We start from the raw sequence: 24369 nt of genomic DNA, 5'->3' as shown, positions 1-24369 counted from the left end.
GCTTGCTGCCTATCCTTCTAGTACGTTACTGATATTAAATCTGATGGGGACTATCTGCTTGCTATAGTTGAAACTGCATGCGGTGTTTTGTTATCTATGTTTACTTGATGTTACTATGCCTAGTACTTTGTAGTAGGGACATTCTTTGAGTATTGATACTGTATATTGACATTTGGTAGATGATGTATATGCGCTAACTATCGCTCTGCGATAAGTGAGATAAGTGATATCTGTGAGAAGAGAAGCTCTGATAGAGTAAGTGGTCAAAATGGAGAGAAAGGAATAAAAGAAGACTTGAAATCCACTGTCTGTCTGTCCAGCAGCAGTACATACCTCGGCAAACGATCAATATGTCCATAACCCATATACACAAACCCATAATCAAATATACCCTAATGATTCAGAAGAAAAGAAGTGAACAAGAATAAGAATAGAAGAAGGGGGTAATCACTGCGCCTTCACCAACCATCCCACAGCCCCCAACATCAACCCCGCCAGCACCACCGTCAGAATCCACGCTCCAGCTCTATCCCCCGTATCAATCTTCTCCTTCGCCGTCGGGTCCTTCTCATCTTCACTCGTATCAATATGATGTTCCGCCGCATCCGGATTCTCATCGATCGTCTGCGGTCCGGAACTACCATCCCCCAACATCATCAACGCCCCCGTCACTCCGCCCAACGCACTCATCTGTACTTCTAGTCCCATACTTCCATCCCAGGTATCCTGGTGCCAGCGCACGCCGCACAGGTTCTCCAATCCGTCGCCGGTCCCCGAACACTGCTTTGAGATGGCTGCCGCGGAGCCTTGCAGTTTGGGGAGGATGAGGTCGTGGGTCGAGGGGACGAGTAGCGCCGTAAAGGCAAGCCACATTGCCACGTACCCCTTGAAGCCGAGTTGGTTGCGGTCGCAGGACAGGATCGGTTCACAGGTTACTTCGGAGAGGACGGTGCCATTGTTGAAGTTCTCGGGGAAGAATTTGGTGGTTAGGGAGGTGAGGAGGTTGTTTACCCTTTCCTCCCATTTGGTGGAGCCATTTGTCTATTTCATTTTCTTTGTTAGCTGGGATTCTGATTGGAAGGGACGTGTTGGGGGGAGGAACATACGTAGTTATACATGAACGCCGCACCGGACAGATACGTCCCGTAATTGTAAGTCCATTGGTTATTTCCCACGTCCTTGCAGTTGGCTTCGTTTGAGGTACTATCCGCCACGTTCCATATCGTTGCATTCGTGTTCAAGAGCGGTGTCGTCGTCGACCAGTCGAAGATCTTCTCTGCCCACTCGGCATACGTATCGTTCTTGGTGAACCGGGCGAGTCGGGCAGAGAGCTCGAAGAGACCCCCGTTCGAGATGGCGTTCTTCATCGTGTATCCCGCCTGGTAGGGCCAGATCTGCCAGCGCATGCCGCCGTCACAGGTGGTGTCGTCCCAGCGGTTGACTTGCATGTTAAAGACGGCGCGCGCGAGAGACGTCCATGAGGGTTTGCCGGAGACTTCGGGGAAGCCGGTTTCGGAGGCGGTGATGGCGGCGAGGCCCCAGAACATTTGGTCGTCGTTGCCCTGTAGACATAGATATGTCATTAGTCGAAATGCTAGCTAAGAACCAGGTGACGTTGGAGGGGGGAGGGTATGTACCAGCCATTGACTGTAGTTGGAGGAGAAATAGTCGTAGTTCTCGCCGGCTTGGAACATCAGGTCATGCTGCACGACGGAATTGTAGGTGTCGACGCCTGAGGCCTTCCAGAATTGAATCAAGGTCATGAACATGGCCCCCGCAATGTACCAGGTGTCGGTGAGCTTGCCGGGGATGCCTTCGGTTTGGTTCTGTTTGTAGAATTCCATCAAGGGATCGGCGATGGTGGAGCCGGCGTTTGCGAGGGAGTCTATTGACATGATGATTAGAGATGGACATGTAGTTGAGGGATTGGTGTAGGTAATGGCATACTGGCATCGTTGACTTGTATACCCAGGTCGGAATATGCCCGTTGACTGTGTAACAGGAGCAGCAGGAAGGCGGTTATGTGGTGACTGCGCATGGTGAAATGGGTGTCTGACGGATGACCATCTAGCTATGTTGGAGAGTACAACCAGACAGACAGGAGAAGCAGCCGAAGTGATAGAAGCGACCAGGCAGCCATGATGGGATCAATGGTGGAATTTTTCAGGGGGTCGGACTGAGACGCCAAGGGAGGCAGAGACCCTTGGCACGCCTGGCCAAGAGCGACATTTTGGGCGAAAACGAAGACAAGCTGTTGGGATGCTATATTTGGGACAAAGGAGCGTCGTGGTTGGGTTGGATGCGGTTCTGAGGGATGGCCGGACCAGAGCAAGTTATCTGGATAGACGATGGACGAGTAGGAGGCTGATGATGAAGGTGATGAGCATTCAGGGTCTCAAGAACAGGACCCTTTTTTCCCCGGATTCCGCATAACAGACCTGTTATGATCGCCGCCTGACAGCCCTAAACGGGTTATTATTAGCGCGCGCGAACCATTCCCCAACTGTAACTGAAACAGAGACACGCCCAACTGACACTTGACACTTGATCAGAGCTCCAGTACGAGGAACCGTAGTTCGCTGTCTCACCTGTAGGATTCTGATTAGAGAAACAGTAAGCTAGTCGCCGTGTTGAATAATTGACAGTCCAGATGCCCATAACTGGTCCCCATGCAAATCAAACCATGCGCTCGGATGTGGTGGCATCTCAAAGATTCATACTCAATAGAACGGTCACACATCAACAATGGCCACATCAATAATGACGTTCACATTGCAAGATTATCTTTCGGGGATTAATCCCACCCTCCAAAAGCAATAACAAAAAAATAATCCGCAAGCAAAAGAAGATCCGACCGGAACGCGATTCGAACGCGCAACCTTTTGTGCCGAAAACAAACGCGCTACCATTGCGCCATCCGGCCAGTATTCCTGACTAACAATGTCCGACTAGCCTTGTTGTGTACTACAAGTGAATGACTATATCGGCCGACGTCTCTTTTGGGTAATATTGGTTGCACGTGACATCGCGTTTCTGCGCAGCCGAAACCTGCTTCACTCCGACTATATCAGAACGCGAATCCACTGCATCCACAATGGGGTGTCGTTATGGCCGGCTCGGAAGCACAAGCAGACACTGAAGATATATCATTGGGTCGGAAACGAGCCCAAGATGAGCCAGATCCAAACCACGATGCCTCCGAGCATCCCGACCCCATATCCAACAGCGCGTCGACAGACCTAGCGCCAAAGAAAAGGCAACGCCGCCAGCCCCCTTCGAAGTCACTGGTAAAGACGCCGGAGACGGAAGACAGTGCCAGTGCCAGCTCAACCGCAGAGAAATCTCGCAAAGGAAAACGCAAACCCGCTCAACCGAAGCGAACTCCGTCCGCCCCGTGGCCCGAGGCGTTCAAGAGCCTCTCCCGGACACACCGCGCCCTGAATCTCGTGTATACCTTCTGCTGCACGCGAAAGCACTTTGCCACCACGTTCGACAACATTAAGAATGCGGTGCAGGCGCAAATGCAAGGTCAAGAACTGACAGTGGAGGATGTTGCGCGGGTGAAAGTCCTCGTGCCACGCGCGGTGCGCTTCGAGTATGTCGATGAAGCCAAGCTGGAGGTCATGACGACTGGAGAGCGCGAAACAGCACAAATAGGCCTTGGAAGGGATACACCCGGTGATGCGGGCATGCCCACAACAAAGACGCTCCTCTTCGAGCTGCTGGACGGAGATCTGAAGAGACAAGTGAGGCATCCGCAGACCGGGGAGCCAACCAAGCCCGTGCGGCGCATGAAGAACGAGGATCTGAAGATGCCGGTATATAGCCAGAAGCAGATGCTAGACTTGATCGAGAAGCGAAACAAGAAGTTCACGGATGCAATCGATGCCTTTCTCGTCCAGTGCGAAGACGAAGCCGTCGACCCAGTCGAGAAATTGGAGACGGAAAAGAACGCCTGGATTCCTCAGCCGCCAGAGGAAGATACCCCCATCACTGCACCCTCCACTCTCCCACAACAAATCCCCAAAGAACGTAAATCTATGTCAGAGATCGTGGAGGAGATCCGCCAAATGGACTGGTACACAGCGCAGATCGTGCCCGAAGGACACCGAGTCTTCGACCCCCAGCCAGCCATCTACGGCGAACTCACCTTCCCACTCTCTCAGAACCTAGTGAACGCCCTATACAACACCAAAAACATCACACAGTTCTACTCCCACCAAGCAGAAGCCATCAACCACCTCCAAGCCGGCCACCACGTCATCGTATCCACCTCCACCAGCTCCGGCAAATCCCTCATCTACCAAGTCCCCATGCTGCACGAACTCGAAAAGGACCCCTCCAGCCGCGGCCTATACATCTTCCCAACCAAAGCCCTAGCACAAGACCAACGCCGCAGCATGCAAGAACTCCTCCAATTCATGGACGGCCTACAAGGCACCCTAGTCGAGACCTTCGACGGCGACACTCCAATGCCCAGCCGCAACCTCATCCGCGACGAAGCCCGCATCATCTTCACCAACCCCGACATGCTACACATTACCATTCTCCCCCAAGAAGCCGCCTGGCGGACCTTCCTCCAGAACCTCAAATTCGTCGTTGTCGACGAACTCCACGTTTACAACGGCCTCTTCGGCACCCACGTCGCCTTCATCATGCGTCGTCTCCGCCGCATCTGTGCCGCCGTCGGCAACCACACCGTCCAGTTCATTTCCTGCTCCGCCACCGTCGCTAACCCTTCCCAACACATGCACGCCATCTTCGGTGTTGACCCCAACTCCATCCATCTCATCGACTCCGACGGCTCCCCCTCCGGCCGCAAGGAATTCCTCTGCTGGAACACCCCCTACAAAGACCCCAACGACCCCTCTTCCGGCCGCGCCGACAGCGTCACCGAAACAGCCCGCCTCTTCTCCCAACTCATCCTGCGCGGCGCCCGTGTCATCGCGTTCTGCCGCATCCGCAAGCTCTGCGAAGTCCTTCTCCAAGCCGTCCGCACCGAACTCACCTCTCTTGAGCGTCCCGAAATCGCCAACATGGTCATGGGCTACCGCGGCGGCTACAGCCCGCAAGACCGCCGCAATATCGAGAAAGACATGTTCGAGGGCCGTCTCCTCGGCATCGTAGCCACCAATGCCCTAGAGCTAGGCGTCGATATCGGCTCCCTCGACGCAGTCATCACCCTGGGCTTTCCCTACTCCATCTCCAATCTCCGCCAACAGAGCGGCCGCGCCGGCCGACGTAACAAGGACTCCCTGTCTATCCTCGTCGGTGACCGCTACGCCACAGACCAGCATTACATGCGTAACCCGGACGAACTGTTCACGAAACCAAACACAGAGCTGCAAATCGACCTGTCGAATGATCTCATCCTCGAAGCCCATCTCCAATGCGCGGCTTACGAAAAACCCCTCTCCCTTGCACTCGACGAAACCTACTTCGGTCCTCAGCTCCCTTCCCTCCTGGAAACCCGCCTCCTCCAAGATAAACACATCCCCTCCCTCTACCACACCCACCCGCGCTTCCTCCCCTCTCCATCCCGATCCATCGCCATCCGCGATACCGAGGACCAGCACTTCGCCGTCATAGACACCACGAACGCCCGCAACGCCGTCCTTGAAGAAGTAGAAGCCTCCCGCGCCTTCTTCACCATCTACGAGGGGGGCATCTTCCTCCACCAGGGGCAGACATATCTCGTGCACGAACTAAACACAACGATGTACTTCGCCCGTGTCTCCCGTGTCCACGTCGACTATACGACCCAGCAACGCGATTACACTGATATCGACCCCATCGAGACGGAGAACATCCGTCTGCTTTCTTCCTCCACCACACCCACACCCACATCCACCTCATCCTCAGACTCAACCCCTACTTCACAAACCAATACCAAAAGCAACAATACCACCGTAAGTAAAGCCTACTTCGGCTCCATCCTCATCCACGCCGTGGTCTACGGCTTCTTCAAAATCGACAAACGAGGGCGCATCCTCGACGCCGTACCCGTGGACAACAACCCACCGATCGACATCCACACGAAAGGCATGTGGATCGATATACCCCCGCTAGCTCTGGAAATCCTTCAGTCAAGAAACCTAAACATAGCAGCGGCGATACACGCAGCCGAGCACGCGATCTTATCACTCTTACCAACTTTTGTGGTATCTTCGCCCGGGGACGTGCGCACGGAATGTAAGGTTGCGAAGAAAGAGTTGGGGAGGAAGTTACAAATGGCTGTGCAAGAGGCAGGAGGGGTAGGTGGGCTGGATAATAAGCAGAAGAAGGAAAAGTTGCAGAAGATTCTACAGCCCCCTGCGAGACAGCGGCCCGCGAGATTGACGTTCTACGATGCCAAGGGGGGAGCGTGTGGGTCGGGGATTGCGGCTAAGGCGTTTGAGTTTGTGGATGTGTTGTTGGAAAGGGCTGTGAGGCGGATCGAGGCGTGTGGGTGTGTGATGCCGCAGGGGTGTTTGGAGTGTTGTTGTGATGAGCGGTGTAAGGAGATGAATGAGGTGATGAGTAAGGCTGGGGCGGGGGTGGTGTTGAGGTGTTTGCTGGGCTGGGAGGTGGATGTGGATGGGTTGCCGTGGGGGGAGGAGATGGGGGTGGGAGTTGGAGATGGTGTTGGGGAGTTGAGGGGGGGTTTGGAGACGGTGGTGCCTGCTGTTGAGGTGCCGGGGAGAGTTGGATTATCTAGATAGAGATCGGGATGGTTCTAGGTTTGGTTCTTAAAGTGGATACGTATAGTGGATGAGTTCATTGTTCTGTATAATGTTTGTGTGTAGACCGTATATTGGGTATCTAGCGCATAGGTATGATCCAATGGGTATGTATGTATGTAGGTACGTAAATAAGTAGACAGATCGTCCATCCAATCTCCTTACTCCAGGTAAATCCTCGTTTGGTATCCGGGTATCAATATTCGTTCCGGTCACGCATGTCACCGTGAGAGAGCAAACGAATGTGGGTTGGGTCATCAGATAACCAGAGATTATTCATTAGGGCGTAGCGGCGACCATGCGTGACCGGGTGGTGGAGGAGGGTATGGATCATCGTTGGATTCATTACTGGAATATCCAGGGCTGTACTTGGTTGGGTGTGATTGTATGTATATACTCGGTTCGTTATGCACAGATGAAGCATGTTGCATCTGTTGTGCAACCAGCTGCAGTTGTACAGCAGGCTGTCATGGTCGGCCTTCTGTGTTCACCGACGCGGGACTCCCCTCGCTGGAGGTGTCGTCCAAGCTGATGTTCCAAAATAGCGTCTTCATATGGCTGACATCCTCGCCGAAGTTATCTCGAGGGTGGCTCGTGCGTTCTTCCGTCATCGCTCGCACCTCACGGATGATGCTCGGGTATCCTTCGTCGTCTGGCAACCACCAGCGATTGACTTCGGGCTTCTGCCACGAGGCTGCTAGTGCCGCCCGGAAAGTGGCCGCAATAACGTATCTGATCGACTACAATCAGCTGACTTCCAACATCTCCCTGACTTGCAACACTCACCCGCTTTGCTCCAGCTGAGCGAACTTCCTCCGCGCCCACATAATGTACCGTTCATCGCGAGGACAGAACATGGCAGCCATTCCGATGCTGTTCTTGAACGCCAGGATGCATCCGCTTTCCTTCATGGGCCATCGATCAACCGCCTCCATTAGTCGGACCAGCTCCACCGAGAGGGATTGTAACTCTTCCACCGATGATTGCTTGACCGAAAGAAGTGACTGATACTTGTACATGGCCTTGGTGGAGTAATAGTCAACCCACGTCATGTTGACTTCCCACAGGGGCCCATGGTGCATTCCCCCGGGAACATACGGATCCACGACGTCGTCCGGGGTCAAGGGAACCTGATTAGGATACTCCCGCACGGTGTATTCAGAGTCGTTGAACGATTCTAGGATGGTTCGTACCCTTTCCAATGTCTGACCCAACAACTCGTTCTGAATAATGAACTCATTAACTGGAATCAGTCCGCGCGACAACTTCGCATATAACGACGCCATTTCCAGGCCAAACCGGCGGTTGATCGAATTCGCCAGCGCCAGTTGCTTCGTTGCATCGTTTGGATGGCGGGCGGCTTCCTGAGCATCATACTCCTCTTTTGCAACATACCAATCACGACTTAGGATCGTCTCATTTCCGGCCAAAATCCCTGCTACCACGTCGAATCGGGCGTACCAAACGAAGATGTTGCTATGAAGCTCGTTCAGGTTGGCAGACTCTGGCGTTAGGATCTCCCGCACCAAGGCGTGAGCAGCCTGATGGTGGCCAATGAGGTTGACCCAGTCCCCGACGGATTCCTGGCGAGTCAGTATGGTTCATTTGCAAGAAGCATAAAAATTGGCTGAATGTCTTACCTCGAATGTGGTGAGGACAAGCACCGTGATCAGAGTCGCCTCATTATGCGGCTCACCCGAGCCCAAGGACTTGCGCAGGAGCTTCAACGCGAAGTTGTAATATTTCAAAAAGGTGTATAGTTTCCCACTGTTGTTTTGAACACAATGATGATATGCGGAAAAGCCCACCACGGCATACAGCAGGGGATCATACTGCAACGCCAGCTCAATGATACTCTGATGGACAAACCGGTCATTGACCGGTTTTAAGAAATAATGACGGTAAGTGATGAATTCTTGATGGTAGTTGAGATAAAATCGCAGGTCGTCGGGCAGATGTGCTATACTGGGCAGAGTGGATCCATATGGTTCGGGCAGGGTGACACCAACACTGGCCGACCGAGCGCTTAGCGAGTCGTATCTAGATGACGTATCCGAGGACGGGGACGGCGAGTTACTATTCTCAATCCGTGTACCACCCAAGTCGGTCGCAACAACATGCCTCCCACCCTGCTGCTTCAAAGACTGACCACTTTGTCTTCTGGGGAGGTTGGGTTTGGACCATGTGGGTGCGGCTGTTGGGGACAGTCGGGTACTTGACCCGACACTAGTTCCATCCTCATCCTCGTCGGCGATGGGCTCCAAGACGCGGAAGTCCTCGGATCCCGGGTGAGCGGAAGACTCATTTCCACGCAACAGTGATCCTCTGGGCTTGGACACGCTACGGGTTCCTGACTTGGATGCACCTGTGGCTGACGGATAGACGCAGTCGCGGTTGCCCTTCCGACATCTGTCGCAGACGGGACGTGCTTCGTCGCACTTGATGCGACGGGATCGACAGGTGAAACAGCCACTGCGAGTACGCTTATGCTTCTTCTGATCGGAGGTGGGCTGGAGGAGCGACTGGGCCTTCGGGGGCACGGACGGATAGGAGGCGGCGACGGCGGCGGGAGGTAGCGGCGGCTGGGGTTGCGCGGATGGATTGTGCCAGTATGCGACACTATCGGGATATTGACCGGATCCTAGGATGGAGTAGGCGGAGAGAGGAGCGTTCTGGTCCTGTAGCGACAGGAATGAAGGAGTATAGCCGGTCAAGGCGGCCTGGGAACTGGAGTATGGAGGTGCCATGGTGTGATTCGCATCGAAGAACCCAAGCGGAAGAGGGTCGAGATGGCCGGCATCGACTGCAGTCGTTCAGCACCGGATGGATGGGCACCGATGGCGGGGAGGCCCGATCCGCATAGCCAGCACGCACTGAAAGAGAGCTGATGGAGGAGAGAATTAACAGGAGGAGGATGTTGACTCAGAGATATGCTGGTGAAAATGGAACACTTGGTAGCAAACAAGTTGGACCCCGGGTAATTACAGGAAACAAAGAGAACGAACGGAAGGGAGGGGAGGGAAAGGTAGAGGAAGAGTAGAGGGGATTAAAAGCCACCAACAAGGTGGCAGAACAGTAGTAAATAAACAAGAAGGGAGAAATGGGAAAAGAGTAGAAGAAGGAAGCTCAAAGTGAGAGAGAAATAGGATGTAAAAGAGAAGAGCGGAGTGGGAAGAGAGAAAGAGAGAGAGAGAGAGAGAGATGATTGGGGATGGGGCTGACCGGAAGAGGCAATGCATCCAAAAAGCAATCCAAGCAATCAATCAAGGGCACCACAACTTTAACTTCCCATCCTTCCCCTTAGTCTCGTTGCTCCTCTATTATCTGGATGACCCGCCAGCGCTAGAACATGGTGGTTCTCACCTTAATTTTGTCCCATTCGTCTGTCCGGCATTAATCAAGCCCGCCTAGTTTGGAGTCAAGCCTCCCTAGTGGCCTGGCGGTTGGAGTATCAACCTGAACTTCCTACTGCTGCTACTAGTAGACTACTGCTACTGCTCCAGTGGGCCGCGTTGGATCTCGATGATCGTCCTCTCACGCACGACCTATCGATGGGTTATCCACGTCTGTTGGAAAATTCCGTTCTCTTCCCCTGCCCAAGCCTACGATCCCCATCACGGAGGAGGTTTCGGAAGGTGCCGACAAGATACTTCAGTCTGTAGTATACAACCGTACAAGCCGGCCGGATGGTGGCTAGCTGATTGCCTCCCATCCATGAGATCATCTCACTATCATTCCGCCACATTGTCCCCCCCAGTCGTCAGTCAACTATCCTCCTATCCAGACCATCCACGGATCAGATTAGGACCAGCAAAAAGCTCATCCTCCTGCCAAGAGGCTTGAGCACGAGACAAGGGAATAGTTTCCTCCCCGCCAAGCGGGGACGGCGTCATCTTCAGCCACGGCTTCTCCCCGACGACAGTAGAAGCCATGGTTCCGTGGGTGTCCGCTCAATCATAGAGCCTAGGGCATTGTCTCAAATAAAGTAGAAGCTAGTCCCGACCTTCTGCTCGGAGGCTGTAACAGCGTCATGAATCAGGCCAGCAGTCTGGGTGCATCCGGAGCCATGGGTGGGTGGATCCGCCCGGCTCCGAGAGGCTCCTTCACAAGGTAAAAACCCGAGTGAACGATCTCCGAGTCAGTGAGGCCATGCTTGCCTTGATCGTTCAAATCATGGACACGGTGCCTGCGGATGCTGCTGGGTAGATCCCTGCGCAAATCCCGAGTGTTCTGCGGTGGTTTGACTCGTGAGGACGCCGGAAACCACAGCATTGTACCTAATTTAAACTTATACAGCCACGTAGAGTATTAGTGTTCATAACATTGCACTTCTTGCTCCTTCACCTCAAAGAGTCATTGCAATTGTAGTGGATGCGGTCAAACCTTCTTTGAAGGGCCAGCGACCACTAACGCCGTCCCATTCCTACGGGCGACTCCGCCAGCCCCAGTTGGGATCCACTTGAAGCCGCCAGAATGCTCCTCGGCTAATCTGAAACTGCCCCTATCCAATGACACCACCCGATCTGGGAAACATTTGCCGAGACGTTCGTTCGCCCACGCACTCGGAAAAGCTCTGAACCAGCTCTGGGGTCCCCGTCTGTCACCGGCAATGGGGTTATAGCACCCGCTGTGAACTATAGCAGGGACGACTGGACGACATCAATGATGGTGTCGCTCAACCAGCAAGGCAAGTTGGGAAACATTGAACTTAAACCGCGCTAAGGCGACTGATGGGCGCATTTGCGTCGCCGTCGTCGTCGTCGTCGGCCGTAAGAATTGGCCACCACGACGGCGTGGCCTCCCAGGGAGGCAAATTGGATTCGGGTCAGTCGGATGTTCCTGATCGACACTGAGGGTTTGACAGCTGAGTAGGCTGAGTGGCCTCCACTGGTGACTGGTCGCCGTCCACCCAGATCTAGCTGGGGCCACCAATCTAACCGGCACTGGGCGACTCTTGACGGCCCTAGTCTCATCCGTAGGTCCCCTAACAATTTTATCGCCTCGTACTTCGACGCATCGCTGCGGCCCACATTTGCCCTAATACAAGATATTTCTTTACATGCTTGCCCTCTTTTCGAAGGGGACAAGAATAATTATGAAATATAAGCAGAGAGATAGAGAGAAGAGAAATCTTTGCATACTGTCGGCCGGTCGGTACCTGGATTTGGTTCGCCGCTGGAAACGTGGCAGAGAGAAAGTAAGGTTTGCTGAGAACTGGTGCCGACGGTCGCACGTTGTCCCCATCCACCATATCCATGATTAAACAGGTAACCACCACGAACTGTGGACCAAAGATAATAATGCACCCTTCTCAAAGTAGGCAGGCGTCCGGAGAAGATGTGGGTGCCTCCATGTGGACGGTATGTTTGCTTCTTCAAGTGTGCCAGAAACGGACTGTTCCCCTTTCCATGCGGACCCGGCATAGACCATCTGGCCATGATCTTTCTTCCATCAAGGCCAATCACGGAGACAATGGAAATTGACCCTACCTTTCTGGAAGTCTCGGAGCCTCAGGCGGCTAGGACAACGGAGGTGCGGATGACCAACTGCTCCGTCCGTGGAGAGAAGCTGTGGGTAGTCAATCAACCACCTGGGATTGAGTAAATGAGGCCCATATGGTGACTGCTCATAGGCCGCGCAAACTAGGTAATATCTGGGCTACCTGGTCCACCGGGACGATCCCTGCAGTTCTTTGGAAACGGAGAATAGGCACTATTGCCCTTTTACTCCATCCTGAAAGAAATTTGGGTGCTCTTGTTGATCAATAGACTATGAATAGAGTGATCTTCCATATTATTGTCTGTTCTTCTTTATCCGGTCTTGTATGCATGGTGAAAGGTATGCGGCTATTGGCCAATCCAAGCCTGCACAGAATCTGACTGCACAGGTTTCGAGAGTAAAGGAGTGGAGGACACCACGGGCATTGTGAATGACTTGTTGCCGCGGGCTTACTAGTGTTCGGGGAACATAGTCGGGGATCTCCAGTTACCCAGGGACCCAATCAACCAGTACTTTGTAATAGCAGACAGATCCACCACAAGTTACCCTCGGGATTTCCGCTGAACAATTTCTGGACCTTTGGCACTCACCCATAAGTTATCGATCAGTGACCGTTTCGAACGGGGTCTTTAATGGGGCACAGCGGATATCAGATCACGCGGAAAGGCCTGAAAATGCGATGGCTTCCACTTGATGATTGCTGCTTGGGAAGTAGATCTAGATTCTGCGGATCATAACATTAATGTTATCTCTCCCATTATCCTCTTTCTTGCCTTTCCGGTGGTCGAGAGCCATGGCAGCGCAACGAGAAACGCAAGAGCCACCAGAAGAATACGAGTACGTGCTATGATCCGGGCCGCAGGCCGGAAGTCAACCAGGTATCAAGCAAGATTGGGCCCCGGTGAAGCTATGCTGTGAATGGGGCGAATAAGGGCAAAGGGAAAGGATTCCGTGTTGCTAATAGCACGGTGGCCACCAGTAGAAGTGCCGAGCCACGATCCGTCCAGCGTTGTTCTATCACCATATCATTGTCATCCAAGTGGAGCCGGCGCGCATACCTTCCCAACGCAGGATATTAGACGTTAATTTTCGAGCCCACTTAAGATGTTACCCTAGCATAGATAGTGTACGTGGGTACACACTTAGCAAGGGCCACCGCAAAAGCACTTTGTCTTCGGGGGGGACGGAAAAGCCGTGATGCACATCAGCCGTTGGATCCTTACGCTGGCCTATCAACGCGAGAAAATTAGCTGAGGAGTGCATTAGGGGAGGGGAAGGTTTCATCCGTCGGAGGCCACCGCCGTGACGTGCCATTGGAGGTGAACTCGTGTCGAGTGTAGTAACTGTGGACCAGAGGGTACAGAGTCAGTGGGACATGTTGAAGCTCCATTTTGCTGAGATGTGCAGGCCAGAGTCCAACATTGCAAGACATCCAAGCATGGTCAGTAGCAGCCAGCCATGCCAAGTGAACCTCTCTGTGAAACAAGAGATGAGCTTGAAACTAGCATCAATTGGCACTGGAACCTTGAGGGAGAGGAAGAGGAAGGGATCGGAAAGTGGGGAGAGCAGCCAGGCGGAGACCAAGGCATGGCATGACCTTCCTTAGAGTAAGGATTTAATCTCCTCTGGGGGGCGTCAACCAGACGATCTCTAACTTGTTGGGCCAATCTCGATGATGAGCAGGTAGGAGAACTCTGGTTCTAGTGCTTGGAGCTGCCGGTGTGTTTCCTGCTGGGCCCAAGCGCATGCTTTGTGTGCAGCCTGAGGCCTTGTCCCTTCTGCCCGAGTGCCTCAGGAGGCAATTCCTCCTCATTTGAGCTGCCTCGTTCAGTAAGGAAAGTACTAATGTGTTCCCCCTTCAGCCTTGGTTCACTAGCACAGAGCCCCGCCACCCTGGCAGAAGTACTAATTTGCCTATCTACTACTAGTAGCACAGTACTACTGGGTAGCATGACTGTGCGGAAATCAAACACGTCAATCAATTCCTAGCGCACAGCTATGATCGTGCCCTCAACCGGTTTAGATTAGGATTTGTTAGCCAGCAGTCACATGGCAAGAGGGGAAGTTAACTTTGTAGTCTCCATATTGGAGCCACTCAATTTCGTATCTGCGTGTTCAATACGTACTACTACTCTCTAGTATACGTGACTATAGTACCAATATATTAAAGCAGAGACGGCGTCGGAGGGTCTAGCCATTCATCATCAGTCTCTTCATCCAAGGGTGGTTCCCAGAAGAGGTTAAACTCCGTCCCAACAACCATATGAGGAATGTCAAACGTCAAATGTCCTCGTATGAAGAGCGCGTGTCCATCACTGGAGAAGCATTTAGTAGTAGTGTTCATCGACTCCCAGTGGGACATTATATGCCTCAGTTTATTTCGTAGTAGTATATGGTATCTTAGACCCCAATAGTTAGTAACAATCATCACTCATAGCCAGAAACACTGATCCACCAGCCACACTCGCCCACGTAATAGCAATAAAGTCTACCTTCCCTCCTTAACCTCCTGGATCGTAAGCTTCACCCCCTCAATAACCACTCCCCACTCGACCTCATGCACCTTCTGCTCAAATTTATGCAGATCTTCATCCTCCCCCTTCACAAACGGAATTTCTCTGACCAAAATGGGCTGCCCCATATCCACCTCCGAAATGACCTTATGAATCATAACACCCGTCTTATCGATCTTCCCTTCCAACCAAGCAGCATGCGCACGCTCGATAGCGTTCTATTTCACCCACCCATCCCAGAATTACGTCAGCATGATTTCTTCTTGCCCACGGATGAATTTTAGAGGCACAAGTTAAAAGAGAAGGACGTAAGAAAACAAACAATAAACATACCGCCCCATTAAACGCTCCGGGCAAAGCCGGATGCAGATTAATGATATTAATCTTAGCTTCCTCCAACGGCTCCAAGAACCTCGGAGACAAAACATGCATGAATCCCAAACAAGCCACCATTTCCGGCTTATCAGCCAGTACCAATCGGGCCAATTCGGCGTCGTATTCTTCCCGCGCCGCCTGGATGCCCTCCGGTGTAGCAGGGTGCTGTTTCTTATATTTCACCAAGTTGTGGTATTGCGTGGGGATGTTGGCCTGTCGAGCCCGCTCGAGACCATACGCATTCTGGCGATTGGAGATGACGCGCACGATCTGCGTCGAGAGTTGTCCTTGCTGCGTCTTGTCTATCACTGCTTGGAGGTTGGAGCCATTGCCGGATATGAGAACGGTAAGGCGCACGGGTGTGTCCATATTGGCCTTTCTAATATTTTTGTTCTTTCTGTTGATTGGGAGAGGGGGGCGTTATTTTGGAAAAGGATTGAGGGACTAGGATCGGTGGTGTTCTGGTCTTGTAGCGGGGTAGGTCGGAAAATTTCTGGAGTGGGTTCTTTTGTTTTTCCCTAGCTGTAGAGGATCAGCAAGCTTCACCCAATTGATCCCACGGTGAGGGGTAAATTTCGCGCATCAGGCACTCAGGGTGTCTTACCAATGGCGCGGAGTTTAGGCCTACGAGAATCAGACTTCAAAGCACATCCCAAGTGCGTAATGAGCCAGTGGATGGCAGGAGACGCGGGGTGATGAGCTGCGGTGGGCTGAGTCAGCCGAGGGGCGGAGATGCGGGACTCTCGCCGGGGTTGGGCTCCGCTCCGCCAGTACAAGTCGGCGTTTTGTTGGCCCAAGCTCATGTCTGGTCTTTACTCAGAATTTAACAACAGATAGATATCTTTCACTTTCAATAACAGGCTGTATTCAACTAATATGTACCAAATTAACTGCTATTCCCGTGACTGCCTGGCCCAGAAACCCCTGCTACCAATGCGCAATCGCCCAAGAGCCGTAGCTCAACCAGAGAGGGGAATAATACAAAAGGGATGAGACCAGTAGACGAGAACTCAAAGACTGAAGTTTTGTCACAGGAACCAGATATCATGGACTCATGTAGGTCCTGTAAGTAGGGCAGATTGCGGTGAGCCACAGAATTGCAACCACTCTAGCATTGCCTCACGCGTCAGCTGTTAGAGTTCCTTGAGAACCCATCTTCCACGGGCCATGACCAGAAAAGACCACTTGCTTAAGACAACAAGAAACAGAAAGAGATTCGCCGTGCCTGCCATCCGTAGTGTGGGAAATAAACAAGTAAAAGACGTTCGTTAGGGTATGAGATAAGACGCTTCATGCTAAGCTTCAAATAAGTCAAGTTTATGTAGAAAGATGATGAATCGAAAGAGAATAACTAGCGTGGCGCATGTCCACATAGTTACGCTGCTGCTGCGCTAGGTGCATCTGGAGTGGGTTGGTTATTCGACGTCTCAGCCACACCCTGGCCTCGGCAAAGTGGGCATGAATTACGGCCCGTGGTCAACCACTAGCATAATGTCAGTTGAGTGCCAAAACATCCGCGGGAGAGATATGCACAAACCTGATCAATGCAATCCCGGTGGAAAAGATGCTTGCACTTGGTCAGTTGCCGAAGCTCCTCTGCCGCCTCGTAGTCACTGAGACAAATCAAGCACCGCTCGCCTTCGGGAAGTTGGATGGCGCCAGCACCTTCCAAAGCTTCTGCAACTAGCGAGCCGGCATACTCTACAAGGCGGAACAGTCCACCGGCCGTAGAGAGATCTTCCTGGGTCGCAACAGGTGGCTTGACAGGCCCGAGCAGAGATGAGAGCAAGATCATGTCTTCGTACGTTGGATTCTAAAGACCCTATTAGCCACAAAAACGTACCAACCAGAGAAAGAGGCTGGGGAGGAAAAAAATTTTAGACTTGGGATTTCTTACATCAGTGAACAGACTTGGCGTTGCAAAGGCAGGGTGATTCTCTGAAAGATTGGTTCCGACAACGTAGATCAGCCAGCTTCTTCCGGTAGGGGGTGCAGCATTGTCAGGTTCCACAACGCCGTTACGCCTGACGGCACCAGACCCTAGGTCACGATGGCGCGCATATTCCGAATCACTGCGACGTCGCTGGCGCGTATTCGGGGGGATACCGTCTTCAGTAGGCTCAACGGTGGGCTGCATCGGTCGATTGGTGTCAATGGGGGGTAGGGTACTTGGTGACATGGCCGAAGCAGTCGAAGGTCTCCGACTAGGAGTGGACGCGCTAGATGACACGGCCGATAATCCCGGCTCGGCTGGCGTCGAAGGAGGGGGATGGGGGCCTGGAGGGCTTTCCGAAAGCACCGAAGGGGCTGCAGACAGTGAGCCTAATGGGACTCGGGTGCCCGCGTCAGACAGCCGCCGCAGTGGGGTTGGTCCTCCTTGTGAAGAAACGTCACTACCCGTGGGAAGCCCGCTAGGATGCTGCTCGCCCTGGAGCCGGATAGGCGGAAGCCTGGGCCGCCCATCTGGACGTGGTGGAAAGCCAGCGCCGTTCTCGTGATTGCGTGCTAGACTCCCCGGCGTTAGGAACGGCAAGCGAAGCAAGGCATCCAGTCCAGTTCCTGGATTAGCTGGCTGATCGCCGCTAGGCCCATTTCCAGAAGGGACCGATCGTACTCCAACCACCACGAGAGTAACAGTACGTCCCTCAGGTCCATCAGTAGGGTTGTCCACATCCATTCCGTTGCCGTTGCTGTCGGTGTTCTCAGCGTTTGCCGTTGGACGATTCAATGGACCACCGGGTCGAGTACCGTCAGAATTGGCAAAGCGGAAGACTCTGAGGAAATTAACCGGAGTCGGAGGACTGTTATCGCCTGCCGCACTCTCTCCCTCGTTGGGAGCCGTCTGGGTGGACGTGGCGTGCTGTAAGCTCTGTATGAAATTATCCAACGAACCATCAAGGCCATCATTGCCCAGAGCCTGGATGTTGGGCATTACGGGACCAGCTGTGCCAGAAAGTTGAGCGGCAATGGCGGCAGCGGCCAGCTGAAGGACACGCGACAAAGGAGTCTGTTCCTCTCGACGCATAGCTCGAGACGGTCTTGCTCGCAGCAATCCCGGGAGTTGCCGTAAGCCAGGTGGGCCTTGTGCAGACTGCGATGACATGGGCGAGGTAGGACGAGTACTGCCTACAGCAGGTTCCACCGAATCAAGCTCATGGGGCTCATCGAAGTCCATCTGGCTATCCATTGACCTTGTATAAGGAAGAAAGCCGTCAGTGTCCTCACTAGAGACTGGATCCAGGGGTGGTTGTGGGATTGGTCCTGATTCTTGAGCCGATGCGTTCGGGAAAGATTGGCCGAACATGTGGCCAATGGGTCCTGACAGAGAATTCCGGACACGATGCAGCCGAGCACTGCGGCGCCATGAGCTTCGCGTAGGTTCTGGAGCGATCTCCGTGGTAGGGTCGAGGAATGAGCCGGAACGAGCGGGATCTGACGAGAGCGTTGGTTCATTGCGTGGGATGAAGTACGGCCCACGTAAAGAGCGTCGCCTAGAGACGCTTCTCGAGCTGAGGGAATTGAACGGGCTGAAACGAGCGCTGGTATGCGTGGCTTCCGATCTTGGAATCGACCTTGACACGATACCATGGCGATGGGCGTGGCCTTCTGCTGGTGTTTCTTCTTCGCTGCTCAGCAAGCCACGGATCACCGAATTAGGAAGGATCCTGGAACCCAATCGCGACATGGTTGACTGTCTTCTTGCAGCCATTCGGGCAAAGATGTCCGAGCGATATTCCCGCTGGCCCGGCTCATATTGCGCGTCGTTCTCCTCTTGTATTGTTCTCATATGTCGTTGTTCGTCACCTGAGATATTGGGATGCCATATCTCGGCAGAAGGATCGAGATGAACGGGGGCTCCTGAAGCTGTTGGAGTGTTGTCATGGTCTGTCTCTGTTCCCGACCGGGGTTGGTGTTCCCCAGTCTGCTCCGTGTTGTAGCTGTTATTCATTGCTTCATCCCTGTTTCTGCGGACACGGATCGCGTGGAAAGTGGGAAAGTGCTCTGGAGGGGTACTGTGACGACGATTTCGTTGCGTAGAGGAAGACTGTCCCATAGTAACAATAACGCAAGGACGTGGCGATGGGAGTCTATAAGCCGCCTATTGCCATCGAACGGTGGATGACTAAAGGTACAACCAGCATTAGTAAGATGGCAGACACAGCAGTGACTCACTTCAGGCACAGTCCGATGGGCAGAAGTGAAGGCAGGGAAATCGCGACCAGGAACAAGTAGTGAAGTGGTGGCCGATAAGACAGCTCTTGCAGGCAATACACTCAGGCAACGCCACTAAGAAGGGTCCCGACTCCTGAGGACCCTGGAATTGATCCTGATAGTTTCAGGCAGTACGTACCATTGGGCAGTCTTCAGTGAAATGACATAGATTCAATCCTTGGGCGAAATTATGGTTCTCGGTCTGCAATTCACGGTCCAGATGTGTTACTGCAGGCGGGCGTTGGGAAGTGAACGTGCCTGATCGCACCGTGTTGGTAGGCCGTTCGGAGTCCAGGCGGCTGCGAACGAGCGTTGGGCAAAGGCGGAACTGAGAGGTCGGCAGGGTGAAGAAGAGCAATTACCCCGGCTAAGAAAGTCCTAAAAGGCGTGGGAAACTATCTGGAGGCCAGCCAGCAGGTGCCGATTCCTATTTAAGGGAGCCACAAAGGGAAGGACGTGTAGTGGGATTAAATGCCGTACGACATTCGGGGGGAAGCGACCCCACGACTTAACCGGAGGCTACCGTAGTTATTGCAGCTTAGAGACGGGTAAGTATGGGAGTTGTTGGCGAGAGAGTTGTCCGCCAATGAACGTGAATGCCAGGGTGAGAGAAATATTAAGAAGTGAAGAGAAGCCCTGGGGGGCTCTGAGAGATGATAGAGCACGAAGGGAGCGCCCCGAGGATGAGGGAGATGACGATGATGGAGAGGAGATGATGAATGATAACAGTTGGTTTCGGTTTGGCTGCTGGTCGGGCGGTTTTGGTTTTGGTTTCGGCTTGGCTTGGTTTTGCTTACTTGACCTACAGTCCGTCCCATCTCGGCCTAGTCCCTTCACGGGGGGTCTTGCACATTAGCTTCTGATTGGCCTTAATCTTTAAGGCGATCTTGCTTGTGACTCCAACTGTCACTGAAACGGCTTAGTGGCCCGGCGGTTTCGGCGGTTTCGCCCTCCTGGATGCCGATCTAGTATTCTCTACAAATGGACTAGCGCCCAACGTGTTCCAGGCGGCATGATTTGTGGCACTGCTGATTGGACAACAAGGCTCGAGTTTATTGCCTCAGGTGTCTTTGTGCATCTGCTCCCATTTTTGGACTTCTCTAGACATGTACTGCGGGCCTACATTACTTCCGATTCTATCCATTCTTTTCGATCGATGATCGTCAGTGATACAGAGTACTGATAGAGTACTAGCGGATGTCGTTCCTATAAACAAGACAGTGAATACGCTCAAGCTACTCGTCCCCATCACCTTTCATGTGGTGATCCCTGCTGTCAAGGCCCACGGGACCTCCCCCGTACCTCAATAGTCGTCCTCTTCTGGAATAGGCTGTCGGCATTTTAATCATCCGTGCCTCTATGGCATCTGTTCCTGCAGCGTCTGTCTTTTCTTTGCCCCTGGCCCCATGGCAACAACCTTCTAGTGTGCGCGTGGCTCAGTACGAGCCTAGGAAGCGCAAGAAGGATCTCAACGACTGGGGGGACGATAATGACGATGTCGATGGCGACACAACAGATGCGGCATCAGAGGCAGCTGCTTCTGGTCCGTCACTCATCCTCTCCCCGGATGAAGCCCACCAATATCGCATTGCTGGCCTTTCCTTTGACCAAGAACTGCCCGGGGGCAATTTCCCACATGCCCCGGTTAAAGATCAACCGACCCGTCGGCAGACACGAAATCAGGTCCTGAAAGAATTGACGTCATTGTCGTCTCCCATTTATCCTCCTCAGTCTGCAGCTCATCAAGGGAATCTTCGTCTTCAGCATCTGGCTGTGCTATCCTCCATCTTGCACCGTTGCCTACTTCAGAAAGACTTCGTTCGAGCGGGCAGGGCCTGGGGGTTAATCCTCCGTGAAGAAGTTGGGGGCACCCCAATCGACGTTCGCACTGAAGGGAGATGGGGAATTGGTGCAGAAATCCTGCTTCGACGTGACTGTCAGGTCTCGGACATGACTCCTGATAATGCGCAGGAAAGTGAGGCAGAGCCGTCTGAGGCACCGTCTTCCAAATTATTATTCACAAGGCAGGGGTTTGAAAAGGCCAAACAGTATTACGAGACGCTCATCATTCAGCATCCATACCGAAAAGCTGCACCTGACGCTATAAGCTCTTTACACTTCTATCCTGCCATGTTTGGACTATGGGTGTATGTCACCCAAGAGGAGAGCAACGTTTCTCGACAAAAAATATGGGACGCCCATGGTGCTTCCCCTGATGACTCGGAAGAAGAAGATTCTGCGCCCGATATGCAACACCATTCTAGCTCACGACAGAATACGCATGCGATGATTGCCAGTGTTAGGAAGAGTGAACTGGAACAGGCCCAGAAGATTGCAGCTAGGATGGACGAGATTCTCGGATCCCCTCCGTACTCCGACTCCCCGGATTTGCTGGAGCTCCGCGGAATGATATCTCTCTGGATCGCTGATCTCTTCGTCTCATCACTGCCATATGCGCGGACAGAGGGAGATCTGGATGATTATGATTCGGATGAGACCGGTTCGTCATCCGCGGAAGATCTCCAAGACTCACTTCAAGAGCGGCGAGAACGCCGTCTTGCAGTTGAGAGGAAGGAATATGAGGTCCAAAAATCGCAGGATTACTTTGACAAAGCCAAACAGCGTGGCAAGGGGGTCACCTCTACGTTTGGGGACCTGCATATAGATGATGATGCTTCATTTGGGTATGCGGATTAACGTGACATGATCATGCGAAGATGTATGCATTTATTGTACCAACACAATGATAACACAAGAATAAACATGAAACCAAATTATGATCTCTCTCATCCGTAAGGATAATCCATCGACTCCTCTCTCATTACTTAGTTTGATTTTGAGGAGTAGTTGAAACTGGTAGTATTGATGCCCATCAGTCACACGTGACCTCGTGTGGATGCCTCGCGCGTGCCTGAAGAATCAACGCGTTTGCCAGTTTCGACCTCCTCACAGCGCCAGCGATTCAATAACCTCACAACCATGATCGGATCCACCCGTTCTAGATAACAATTGTAATTTGCAAGTCATTCACAATCATTCTGGCATATCCGTCAGCCCCTTCCCCACTTGTTGTTTGTTGAATACTACCCTTCCTTCTCCTCACCCCGCTCAGACTCGGGTAACCATGGGAGTGGGCGATTATGTGCATTCGAAAGAGGCTGGCCAGCCTCGACCACGCACAACTGAAGTCTCAAACCAGTCACGGCAGGCTGTAGCCGCACAAGCAAGGATTGACGTCCCTCCAACGAATCTGGTGGCGCCAGTGCCTCTGCCAATCAATAAATCAATTCCCCTGGAGCATTATTCAACACCGGCATTTAGCGAGCAGATGCCTCAGGCGCCCGCGGAAAATGGCGTGCATAGAGATATGTTTGACACCGATGTAGAAGGCATCGACGAGTCGACTATCGCTGCGACAAGTGTCATGGGCGCAGAGGATGCTCCGCTGCAATTCCAATTACGACCCGCCACGGTTCCTCAATATCAAGAGGCAGCGCCAGTAGTGGATGAGAGGCCACTGCATGCGTCTCGATTGCCACGCCGTGCTTACGATGGCAAGTGGTACGAGAATTTCGGAGACAAGGCTATGAAATCAGCTGGTTTCGATTCAGAAGAGGCCGATGATGCAAGTCAATTGACTTCCATGGCTGGAGACGATGAGCGATCTGATACAACTGAGGACGCAAACTACGCCCGCAGATACAGGTCCTCCACCGAGGAACCATTAAGCAAACGACTACAGAGCTTCTGGAGCGCCAGCAGGAGATCTTATCAGAATCCAGAACCACAAGCATACCAAGAACCATCGAAGACTGCTGCTGCTGCTGCCCCTCCTCTTCTGCGGCAATCCACATCCGACGCCAGGTTATCAAAACAGGCTCTACCCAACAGGAAAGTCACACTGCCACGCAGCATGACAGCAACCCCACGGACACGATTCAGTCCCCCCAAACCATCCCTCCTAGAACAGTTGGACATAACCCCAACTCGTCGGACCTCAGGACCTCGACCCCAACCCGGCAAAGAACCAGGAATCACGAGCACCACCACCCACCAACACCACCGCCACAACTCTGACGACAATCACCTCTTCAACACCAGCCGCGACAGCCTACCACCCCTAAGCACCTTCGACATGACCAACATCGACGACCTAGATGTCGACGATGACAACGACCCAATCAACGACCCGTTCGCGCGCCGCAACTCCGTCCAACGCATCGTCTCAGACCCCGACTTCCAACCCAACAAGAGCACCATAACCAGCAGTAGCAGCCAAAACAAAAGACGAAACCTCGAATCCGACTATCCACCCGAAATCCTGCGCCAAAAATCCTTCAAGGACCTCCAATCTGAACCCTTCGACCACACCCCAACCGCAACAGCAACTGCACCCGTCAAAACCACCACGCCAGCCCCAACCCCAGGCCCTAACGCCACTTCCGACGAGAAAATAGATTTCCTAATGAACTCGGAAGACAAAGACCGCCGCGACTTCTTCTCCACCCTTACCATGAACGAATGGGAAGATTACGGTGATCTCCTAATCGACCAATTCAGTGACGCCCTCTCGAAGATGAAAGATCTACGCCATGCAAGACGCAAAACGGCGGCGTTGTTTGAAGCGGAAATCGCTCGGAGGAATGAGGTCGTGGAGGAGCAGTCTGCTGATCTGACGAGGAAATTGGAGGAAATGAGGAGTGGCGGGGCGGAGGTGTTGAGGGGAAGGACGCCTTGATTCGACGTGATTTGATATTTGTTATACGCAAATGAGGTGAGGTGAGATGAGTTACATATACTTAATGGCCTTGTTCTTCGGGCAAGGCTGTACGCGCTTGTCAATTTTTTTTTTTTTTTCTCCTTTTTCTTTTTTTCAATTCTTATTGGGTTTGTGACATGTGAGTGTATGGGCTGAATTATGTACTCTACCAACATTTCATCATTGCTCTCATTATTAATGGGTTCAGATTGTATTGATTTGCTTTTTTTTTTTTTTTTTTTTTTTTTTTTTTTTTTTTTTTTTTTTTTTTTTTTTTTTTTTTTTTTTTTTT

General features: G+C 52.6%; 8 protein-coding genes and 1 non-coding gene across 9 annotated transcripts; 3 read left to right on the top strand and 6 right to left on the bottom strand.

The window, feature by feature from the left end:
• Nucleotides 1–135: 135 nt before the first annotated feature.
• Nucleotides 136–2348, bottom strand: BDQ94DRAFT_155124 (glycoside hydrolase family 76 protein). Its single transcript, XM_026768418.1, has 4 exons — nt 1948–2348; nt 1638–1885; nt 1107–1562; nt 136–1041 (listed from the first exon to the last, which is right to left on the bottom strand). Exons 1-4 carry the CDS (start codon nt 2036–2038, stop codon nt 448–450), a joined length of 1389 nt encoding a protein of 462 aa, XP_026619711.1. The 5' UTR covers nt 2039–2348; the 3' UTR covers nt 136–447.
• A 503-nt stretch (nt 2349–2851) lies between these two features.
• On the bottom strand, nt 2852–2923 carry BDQ94DRAFT_t270. Its single transcript has one exon. It is a non-coding gene; the product is annotated as a tRNA-Arg (tRNA).
• A 184-nt stretch (nt 2924–3107) lies between these two features.
• Nucleotides 3108–6701, top strand: BDQ94DRAFT_176218 (ATP-dependent 3'-5' DNA helicase; the record flags this gene model as incomplete). Its single annotated transcript, XM_026772645.1, has 1 exon — nt 3108–6701. One exon carries the CDS (start codon nt 3108–3110, stop codon nt 6699–6701), a length of 3594 nt encoding a protein of 1197 aa, XP_026619710.1.
• Nucleotides 6693–7081, bottom strand: BDQ94DRAFT_131429 (uncharacterized protein). The gene has a single exon (XM_026763965.1). The coding sequence runs from the start codon at nt 6975–6977 to the stop codon at nt 6729–6731; it is 249 nt and encodes an 82-aa protein (XP_026619709.1). The 5' UTR covers nt 6978–7081; the 3' UTR covers nt 6693–6728.
• Nucleotides 7082–9990, bottom strand: BDQ94DRAFT_186433 (Zn(II)2Cys6 transcription factor). The gene is made up of 3 exons (XM_026775146.1): nt 8360–9990; nt 7506–8302; nt 7082–7451 (listed from the first exon to the last, which is right to left on the bottom strand). The coding sequence occupies exons 1-3, from the start codon at nt 9464–9466 to the stop codon at nt 7187–7189; spliced, it is 2169 nt and encodes a 722-aa protein (XP_026619708.1). The 5' UTR covers nt 9467–9990; the 3' UTR covers nt 7082–7186.
• A 4356-nt stretch (nt 9991–14346) lies between these two features.
• BDQ94DRAFT_155115 (phosphoribosylglycinamide formyltransferase) lies at nt 14347–15755 on the bottom strand. The gene is made up of 3 exons (XM_026768417.1): nt 15711–15755; nt 15065–15628; nt 14347–14949 (listed from the first exon to the last, which is right to left on the bottom strand). Exons 2-3 carry the CDS (start codon nt 15473–15475, stop codon nt 14707–14709), a joined length of 654 nt encoding a protein of 217 aa, XP_026619707.1. The 5' UTR covers nt 15476–15628; nt 15711–15755; the 3' UTR covers nt 14347–14706.
• Nucleotides 15756–16371: 616 nt separating this feature from the next.
• Nucleotides 16372–19472, bottom strand: BDQ94DRAFT_131409 (uncharacterized protein). The gene is made up of 2 exons (XM_026763964.1): nt 17004–19472; nt 16372–16919 (listed from the first exon to the last, which is right to left on the bottom strand). Exons 1-2 carry the CDS (start codon nt 19158–19160, stop codon nt 16590–16592), a joined length of 2487 nt encoding a protein of 828 aa, XP_026619706.1. The 5' UTR covers nt 19161–19472; the 3' UTR covers nt 16372–16589.
• A 969-nt stretch (nt 19473–20441) lies between these two features.
• BDQ94DRAFT_155110 (uncharacterized protein) lies at nt 20442–22088 on the top strand. The gene has a single exon (XM_026768416.1). It carries the CDS (start codon nt 20678–20680, stop codon nt 22013–22015), a length of 1338 nt encoding a protein of 445 aa, XP_026619705.1. The 5' UTR covers nt 20442–20677; the 3' UTR covers nt 22016–22088.
• Nucleotides 22089–22442: 354 nt separating this feature from the next.
• BDQ94DRAFT_176213 (uncharacterized protein) lies at nt 22443–24056 on the top strand (the record flags this gene model as incomplete). Its single annotated transcript, XM_026772644.1, has 1 exon — nt 22443–24056. One exon carries the CDS (start codon nt 22443–22445, stop codon nt 24054–24056), a length of 1614 nt encoding a protein of 537 aa, XP_026619704.1.
• Nucleotides 24057–24369: the final 313 nt, after the last annotated feature.

Source organism: Aspergillus welwitschiae (genome assembly GCF_003344945.1).
Source record: "Aspergillus welwitschiae strain CBS 139.54b unplaced genomic scaffold BDQ94scaffold_93, whole genome shotgun sequence".
NCBI classification, from domain to species: Eukaryota; Fungi; Ascomycota; class Eurotiomycetes; order Eurotiales; family Aspergillaceae; genus Aspergillus; species Aspergillus welwitschiae.
This window is presented reverse-complemented; position numbering and strand designations above follow the sequence as displayed.

Coding starts and splice junctions, on each gene's coding strand:
- BDQ94DRAFT_131429 (XM_026763965.1), bottom strand. CDS start 6,977: ATGACCCAACCCACATTCGTTTGCTCTCTCACGGTGACATGCGTGACC.
- BDQ94DRAFT_186433 (XM_026775146.1), bottom strand. CDS start 9,466: ATGGCACCTCCATACTCCAGTTCCCAGGCCGCCTTGACCGGCTATACT. Junction 8,303..8,359: donor TTGTCCTCACCACATTCGAG/GTAAGACATTCA, acceptor CTGACTCGCCAG/GAATCCGTCGGGGACTGGGT. Junction 7,452..7,505: donor GCTCAGCTGGAGCAAAGCGG/GTGAGTGTTGCA, acceptor GTAGTCGATCAG/ATACGTTATTGCGGCCACTT.
- BDQ94DRAFT_155110 (XM_026768416.1), top strand. CDS start 20,678: ATGGCATCTGTTCCTGCAGCGTCTGTCTTTTCTTTGCCCCTGGCCCCA.
- BDQ94DRAFT_131409 (XM_026763964.1), bottom strand. CDS start 19,160: ATGGGACAGTCTTCCTCTACGCAACGAAATCGTCGTCACAGTACCCCT. Junction 16,920..17,003: donor CGCCAAGTCTGTTCACTGAT/GTAAGAAATCCC, acceptor TAGGGTCTTTAG/AATCCAACGTACGAAGACAT.
- BDQ94DRAFT_155124 (XM_026768418.1), bottom strand. CDS start 2,038: ATGCGCAGTCACCACATAACCGCCTTCCTGCTGCTCCTGTTACACAGT. Junction 1,886..1,947: donor TATACAAGTCAACGATGCCA/GTATGCCATTAC, acceptor TCATGTCAATAG/ACTCCCTCGCAAACGCCGGC. Junction 1,042..1,106: donor CGGCGTTCATGTATAACTAC/GTATGTTCCTCC, acceptor AAAATGAAATAG/ACAAATGGCTCCACCAAATG.
- BDQ94DRAFT_155115 (XM_026768417.1), bottom strand. CDS start 15,475: ATGGACACACCCGTGCGCCTTACCGTTCTCATATCCGGCAATGGCTCC. Junction 14,950..15,064: donor CCGGAGCGTTTAATGGGGCG/GTATGTTTATTG, acceptor TGGGTGAAATAG/AACGCTATCGAGCGTGCGCA.